General features: G+C 39.4%; 1 protein-coding gene across 1 annotated transcript; it reads right to left on the reverse strand.

Moving 5' to 3' along the window:
* Positions 1 to 2,075: 2,075 nt before the first annotated feature.
* On the reverse strand, positions 2,076 to 3,105 carry LOC122726236 (40S ribosomal protein SA-like). Its single transcript, XM_043963836.1, has one exon. It carries the CDS (start codon positions 3,028 to 3,030, stop codon positions 2,143 to 2,145), a length of 888 nt encoding a protein of 295 aa, XP_043819771.1. The 5' UTR covers positions 3,031 to 3,105; the 3' UTR covers positions 2,076 to 2,142.
* Positions 3,106 to 8,383: the final 5,278 nt, after the last annotated feature.

Raw genomic sequence — 8,383 nt, forward strand, 5'->3', positions numbered from 1 at the left:
TATAGGAACAAAGCCCAACAGTAGTATTAAGCTCAAAATCAAGAAATTGGGGGGCAAAAATTAACAAAAAAACAACAAAAATCCTAACCATAAAAAGCTACTATAGTGACAGGGGAGATCAAAATACACACCCAGGAGACAATGAATTTAAAATAATTAGCTCTAAATAAAGCTTTGAGGAAATAATGGGTTTTGGGAGGCCCAGAGGCCATCACTCACTTGCTGGGGGGGGGGGGGGATTATATTAAGATTGATTGGATTGACTTTGCTGATTGAATCACATGGAGTTAACTTGATTGGAACCATGCTTAACTGAAGGCCTGGCTTTCAGCGGGGTGTGTTCTCTGAACTCTGACCTCAGCACATTCTGTTCATGAACCACCCTCAAGTCCAATAACCAATAGACTGGAATGATGCTAGCCAATTAGCTTTGATCAGTGTGGAAAAGCTGCCTCTTCTTAGAACCCAAAGGAAGCTTCCACTCTCAGTTAGGCTCTCAGACGAACTCTTGGTTGAAGACTTGGAGGAAGAGGCAGGCTGAGCTTTAGGCTAGATAGGCCTTTTCTTAACTTTCTGTGCCAAGTGTTCTCTCTTTACTAATATCTGGTATGATTTAATAAATGCTTAATGCCCCAACCTGGTGCTAAAGCTTCTAATTTATAAGTAACAAATATATTGGAAAGTCCAGCTAATTTTCCCTAAACTTGGGACAGAAGTAAGGCGACCACATATAGTTTTAAATGCCACAAATCCTAATAGACAAGTGTGAATTGGACACAAGCCCAACAGGATTTCCTGAAAGATCTTAAAAAACATTTTTGAAAAAAAATAAAAGTGGTAAAGGAAAAAAATAGGTAAAGAAATGAGAGTAAATGAATAAAAATATCAAAAGAGAATTAACAGTTAAGTAAAAGAGGTAAAAAATACTGAATAAAATAACACCTTAAAAAACAAAATTACCCCCCCAAAAGGGTACAGAATCTTACTGATGAAAATATTCCTTAAAAATCAGGGAAAAATGTACATAAACTCTCTTAATTACTCTCTCTTTCCTTTTTATTTCTTTTTTGTTTTTGTGGGGCAATGAGGGTTGTGACTTGCCCAGAATCACACTGCTAGTAAGTGTCAAGTGTCTGAGGCTGGATTTGAACTCAGGTCCTCCTGAATACAGGGCTGGTTTGTTATCCACTGCACCACCTAGCTACCCTAAATTACTCTCTTAAAAATTAAAATTGTGCAAATGGTAACTAATGACTCAATGAGACATCAAGAAACAATAAAACAAAGTCAAAAGAATAAAAAAAGGAGAAGAAAATATGAACTCTATCACTGGAAAGAAAAACAAAATAAAAACAAAAACAAAAAAAAAAACATGACATGGAAATTATTTTGAGGGATAATTAAAATTGGACTCCCTGAAAACCATGAGTACAGAAAGAGCCTAGACATTTTAATTCAAGAAATTACCTAGATTAACTCTTGTAAATCATGAGTCCTCCATCTTGTCCTTGTGAAGTTCATTTTGTGAGCCCAAATAAAAGACTTTGCTTTGTCACCACACAAATTTCATCTTCTTTAATTCAACCTCATTTGCAGGAATTTTAAAATTTTGACACATCCAATCTAACTTCCAATGTGGCCCCAAAGGGTGCCTAGGTTCAGGTATGTTCTCCTAAAAGCATGACATTTGTTGTAACAGTACAAGATATTTTATCAAATGCTTTGCTGAATCTTGGTAAACTAAAGTTGCCTCATGTACCTTTTTGAAGTAATCCAGTCAAAATGGAAGTATTTGTCTAATACTTTTTCCTTCTGTTTAGAATTTTATTTTCCAAATTACATGTAAAAACAAATTTTGACCTAAATTTTTTAAAACTTTGTGTTCCAACTTCTCTTCCTCCCTCCCTTCCCACCCCCTGCCCCCAAAGAACTCAAACAATTCAATATAAGTTATACATGAGTAGTCATGGAAAACATGTCCACATTAGCCAGGTTGTGAGAGAAAACAGACAAAAGCTAAACTTCAAATTAAGGAATTATTAAAAAAAAAATTCTTCAGTCTGTTTTTTTTTTGATAAGAAATCAAGATTTATTTTCCTTCAAGAATCTTTTCCTTCTCTATTAGAGCATCTGGGATAAAACTTAGGACCACTCTGTGGTAGTCCCTACCCACTCAGTGGCCTGAGCAGTAGGAGCCGCAGACCAGTCCTCGGTAGCAGGCTGAGCACTCCAGTCTTCAGTAGGGAACTGCTGAATGGGCACAGATGGCACCTGCACTCCCTCAGACCAATCAGCCACCTCTGGTTGAGCAGCAGTGAATTCTGGGGCAGGGGCAGTCCATTCACCCTGAAATTCCTCCTTTGTCACTGCCTTCTCAGCTGCGGCCTGCTCTTCCTTCTCAATCTCCTCTGGATCCCTGTAGAAGTAAAGATCAGGCATCACTTCCCACGGGTGTTCACGGGAGATGGTACCACGCATACGTAGGACTTCACGGGCCAGCATCCACCACATCAGACCCACAGAGTGAGCTCCCTTGTTGTTGCATGGAATGGCAATGTCCACATAGCGAAGTGGAGAATCTGTGTTGCACAATGCAATGGTTGGGAGGTTAACATATGATGCTTCAGTCAGAGGCTGGTGATCTGCCCGAGGATCAGTGACCACCAAGAGACGAGGTTCCCGGAAAACTGCCTGAATCTGGTTAGTGAAGGTGCCCGGAGTGAAACGTCCAGCAATAGGTGTAGCACCAGTGGCAGCAGCAAATTTCAGAACAGCTCGCTGGCCAGTGTTCCTGGATGAGATAACACTAACATCAGCAGGGTTTTCAATGGCAACAATGGCACGAGCAGCGAGCAGAAGCTTTTCCCAAGTTCTCTTCAAATTAATGATGTAGATGCCATCACTCTTCCTTTTGTAGATGTACTGTTCCATCTGGAAGTCCAAATTAGTGCCACCCAAATGGGTTCCTGCAGCGAGGAATTTGAGGACATCCTCTTCCTTCATCTGCAAGACATCCAGGGCTCCGGACATTGTGGAAGTTTCCCTTTAAAGTTACGACGGAAACCGAGTACAACGCCGTATGGATCCCTCTTCTGGGTAGCGCGGAAAGGGCCAGTCTGTTTTTAGATACCATCAGTTCTTTCTCTATAGATGGATTCCAATTTTTATAAGTCCTTCAGAGTTATATTGGATCATTGCATTGCTGAAAATAACCATGTCCTTCCCAGAAGATCATTTTACACTATTGCTGTTATTTTTTACACAGTGCATTTCACTCTGCTTCAGCTCATGTAGGTCTTTCCAGGCTTTTCTGATAGCATCCTGTTCACCATAACTTTTATATAGTACCTTAAGCTTGGCAAAGAATTTTCTTCCCAGCAGAGCAGGTACCACACATTTTGTCATTGTAGTCAATCATCACAACTATTTCCCTCCATCCTATTCCCTTCCCATGATATTTACTCTACTTTCTATCTCCTTTTACCCTAATCCCACTCAAAAGTGTTTTGTTTCTGACTGTCTCCTCCCCTCCTCTACCCTCCCTTCTTTCACCTTTCCCTCCTCATCCTCTTCCCCTCCTACTTTCCTGCAGGGTTAGATAGATTACTCCTCCCAATTTTGTGTGTATGTTATTCCCTCCTTGAGCCCACTCTGATGAGATTAAGGTCTTTGAGCTAATTTTGTGTTCTAAATTTTCTTCCTCCCTCCCTCCTCAACCGTCCCTATGAAATGAAGCAAGTCAATATAAGTCATACATGTGCAGTTAAGCAGAACATCTTCACCTTCCTCAAAAGTGTTTTTCTTTTTACTGGCCCCTCCCCTAATCTGACCTTCCTTTCTTCCCAGGATCTATTTTCCAGGTCAGCTTTTTTTCCAAGGAGATATTTCATATTGCTCTCTATTTTTTTTATTCATTTGGATTTGCTTTATTGTATCTTGCTTTCTCATAAAGTTACTAGCTTCCATTTGTTCAATCCTAGTTCTTAGGTAATGATTTTCTTCAGATAGCTTTTTTTATCTCCTTTCCCATTTGCCTTTTCAAGCTGTTGACTTTTTTCTCGTGACTCAATTGCATTGGTCTCATTTCTCTTTCCATTCTTTCCTCCACCTCTCTAAATCTCCCTTCTATATCTTCTACTTTCTCCTCAAAGTCCCTTTTGAGTGCTTCCATGGTCTAAGACCAATTCATATTTTTCTTGGAAACTTTGGATGTAGGGGCCCTGAGGTTGCTATCCTCTTCTGAGGGTATACCTCGATCTTCCTTGTTGTTAAAGAAAGTTTCTATAGTTCTCCACTTTCTTTGCTTCCTCATATTGTCTTCTTTTGTGTGACTTTTAACTCCCTCTTACAGTGGGGCCCTACTTCTAAGCTACACTGTCTCAGGTTTCAGAGTGTCCCAGGTCTTTTCAGTTCGAGGGAGGGCATGTATTTCTCTTGCCTAGCCTGTTCTCTGGTCTGAAGATAACTTCAATCCAACTTGCTAATTAACCAGCCAGTAAAACTTTGTGTGCTATGGTTCTTAGCTATGATGAGCCTGTGCCCCTCCCCTTCCTGGGCCTCCTGCCAATCATGATTTCTTCCTGTTTTCTTGCTTGGATGGTGTAGCTGAATCTGCAGACATGGGGACAGCTAGGTGGCATAGTGGATAAAGCACCAGCCCTGGATTCAGGAGGACCTGAGTTCAAATTGGACTCAGACAATTGACACTACCTTTGTGACCCTGGGCAAGTCACTCATCACTCATTGCCCCACCAGAAAAACAAAACAAAAACAAACAAAAAAGAATCTGCAGACACTGCTGTATTTTCCACCCCTCAGCCAGCTGTTCAGCCCTCTCACCTGACCAGAGGCTTAGTTCCTGAAGACACAGGTGCTGTAGCTGATTTGGAGGCTGTGAGGTAAATTTCTCTGGTGCAGCCTGCCTGGGGATTGTGTTGGCACAATCACGTGATTGGACTCTTCTTACAGTCCAGCATAGCCCCCTCTAAGCTGTCTTTGGCTGGAAAATAATCTCAGCCCAGCTTTTTATGGGTTTTGCTGCTCTAGGGGTTGTTTTATGGCTGTTTTGGGGGGTAATTGTGTCAGGAGCTCTGTGTGTTTAATATCTTTCCTCCACCATCTTGGCTCTGCCCTCTCATGCCCTTGGTTTTCTAAACCACAGTCATTTCTAGATAATACTCCATCTCACTCCCCCCATCCTTCCTGATAAGACTAGTTCCCCTATTATTCACATACTAATATCACCACTCTCCTCTTTTAAAACACACATCCCTTTAGTTTCTTCCTTTCTAACCACAACAAATTAAAATTTTTAATTCTGTCCTCCTCTCTGTCATAGTAACTACTTTGTGAAACTCCAACTGCCTTATCAGCTTTTCCCAGGAAGGCTAATTTACTAAGAGTTCTTGAGATAGTACCTACTACAAAGTGATTTACAATGTTTTCCTTCTTCATTTTCTCCTCAATAGTACCCCTTAAGACAGCTCATGTTATTCTTTACATTTTTCATATTATTCAAAAAACCAGTCCAAGGCCAATCTCTTCCACAAAGCCTTTTCAGATTAGAGAGACAATTTGTAGTACAATGAGAGAGAATGCCATTTGGAATCAGAAGAGCAAGTTTTAAATCCTAGCTTTTTCGTTACTGCCTCTGTGACCTTGGGCAAGTCATTGAATCTCTTGACACCAGTTTCTACATTTTTAAAATTAAATGATTCCTCTATGCAACCTCTAAGACCCCTTCCATCTTGAAAGTTATGATCTTGTGATCTTACTGTTTCTATTTAGTTATCATGCAGTTATTGCTATGAACCAATTATATCCATGAAGAGACCGAATCAAAAGTTTATGCTTATGTTTTTTTCTGCCAAAAATTGTTTATTAAAATGATGGCTGCATTTAAGAGACTGTTAATATCTTAAATGTTAACATTTAATGCATTGCAAAGTGATACATTATGCTTTTGTTACCAATGTTAATTTTGAAAAGTATCCCTTCAATAAGTTAATTAAATCATTGTAATGTTTAAGGGGCAGGGGGCAGCTAGGTGGCGTAGTGAATAATGCACCGGGCCTAGATTCAGGGCGACTTGAGTTCAAATCCAGCCTCAGACATTTGACACTTACTAGCTGTGTGACCTTGGGCAAGTCACTTAACCCTCATTGCCCCACAGGGGAAAAAATTTTTAAGGTGTTGGGAAAGGGAACAAGCATTTATTAATGTAAAAAGTGTGATAAGTGCTTTACAATATTATCTCACTCAATCCTCTTAACAATATTGGATCATTATCCCCATTTTTCAGTTAAAGAACCCAGAATAGATAAAGATAAAGTGACTTGTCCAGCATCACACAGCTAGTAAGTGTTTGAGGCTAGATTTAAATTTAGCACTTCCTGATTCCAGGCCCAGCACTCTATTCTTATTTAGCTGCTTTTAACATGAAAGAAAATCAGACTTTAATGAGGAGAGGCTGCCTGGCTGGTGCCTATAGTGCTGGACTTGGTTTTAGGAATATTTGCTGCAGTATTTGCTATGTCATCCTTTCCATGTCATTTAATGTCTTTCAGTCTCAATTTCCTCATCTGTAAAATGGGGATAATAAAAATTATAACACCTATCAGGATTGTTGTAAAAATCAAATGTGCTATCTGATTACTTCTTAGAATCCTTGTTTTCTTCAAATCTAAGTTTCAATTCTATCTCCTATGTGCTTTTTCCTTTGATTCCTAGAGTTGCTGGTACTTCACATCCCCAAATTACCTTGTATTTATTTTCTATGTATTTGTATATAATTATTTGTGTATATATTGCCTCCTCTGATAGAATGTAAACTCCTAGAGGCAGGGAGTATTTTATTTTTGTCACCCCCTCCCCACCCCAGTGATTAACACAGTGCCTAGAACCTAGTGGGAGCTTAATAAATGTTTGTTGTTTGGTTTATTGATAGTCAAATTCATTTATTAACTGTCTACTATGTACCAGGCATTGTGCTAGGCACTTGGGTACAAAGACAATCTTCCCCCCACCCCAAATAAAACAAAACAAAATAAAAACCAAAGAAAACAAGCAGTCCCTGCTTCCAAAATACTTGCAGTTCAATGAGGGTGGTAGAAGAGGTAACTTGTAAAAAAACTATTTACAAGTATGACATATACAGGAGAAACCAAGATGTTGTTGTTGGTTCTTCATTCTCAAAGATGACCATGACATCAGGGTGATGTCATGATTTGTAGTGAATTTGATTTAAGTGAAGAAGGACTATGCAAGGTCACCAACCTCACTCTTTTCTCCAGAGTCATCTGGTATAGTGGATATATATATGAAACGAGTGCTACCAACCTGCTGAGAAAAATATTGCAGGGAAACTACGCCATGAGGAGAAAGCATGAGGTGACCTCTGGAGGTTACAAAGGTCAGATTGGCATCAGGAAGTGATCTTCTGGGAGAAGCCAGAGGGAAGTTAGTGTCTTTCAGTTTCAGACTTGGGGCTTGGCGGGAGAATGGATGCTGGCTCTTAGATAGTTAGACAAAGGCTAGTTTACCTTTCTTTCTCTATCTTCACTAACTTCTAATACACTTAAAAAAAAATTTTTTTTTCAGGGTAACGGGGGTTAAGTGACTTGACCATGGTCACACAGCTAGTAAGTGTCAAGTGTTTGAGGCAGGATTTGAACTCAGGTCTTCCTGAATCCAGGGCTGGTGCTTTATCCACTGTGCTAATACACTTTAATAAATACTTAAAAGGCTAAACTCTTGCTAAAGCTTCTAATTTAAGGTGACCACTCATTAGATTTTAGATATCACAGCTAGAATTTTAGACCTTACATATATTAGGATGGCTGGAGATGGTACCAGATATTTTAAGGAAATTGGGGTTAAGTGATTGTGCAGGGTCACATAGCTAGTAAGTCTCTGAAGTGAGATTTGAATTCAAGTCCTCCCAACTTCAGGCTCAGTGCTCTATCCATTGCACCTGAGAAATCAAAATAATTAATAGAGGGAAGCCACTGAAATTAATATGGACTGTGAATGAATTCTTGTAGAATATGAGACTAGCTGAATCCTAAAGGAAACCAGTAAAAATAATTACCAACCTTAAAGGACTACATACATTTTGGTTATTTTTCTTTAAATAAGGTTAGAAAAATAGCACCAACATAGGCATAATCTACTCAAAAGTGATATTCTGGAAGGCAAAGGAACTCGGATTACAACCATGAATCAACTACCCAGCAAGATTGAGCTTTATTTTTCAGGGGAAAAGGCACTCAATAGACATTCAATGAAATAGAGGACTATCAAGATTTCCTGATGAAAAGACTAGAACCGAACAGAAAATTTGATCTTCAAACAGAAGACTCAAGAAAAGTATAAAAAGGTACAC

The sequence above is a fragment of the Dromiciops gliroides genome, chromosome 4 (genome assembly GCF_019393635.1).
Source record: "Dromiciops gliroides isolate mDroGli1 chromosome 4, mDroGli1.pri, whole genome shotgun sequence".
Classification (NCBI taxonomy): Eukaryota; Metazoa; Chordata; class Mammalia; order Microbiotheria; family Microbiotheriidae; genus Dromiciops; species Dromiciops gliroides.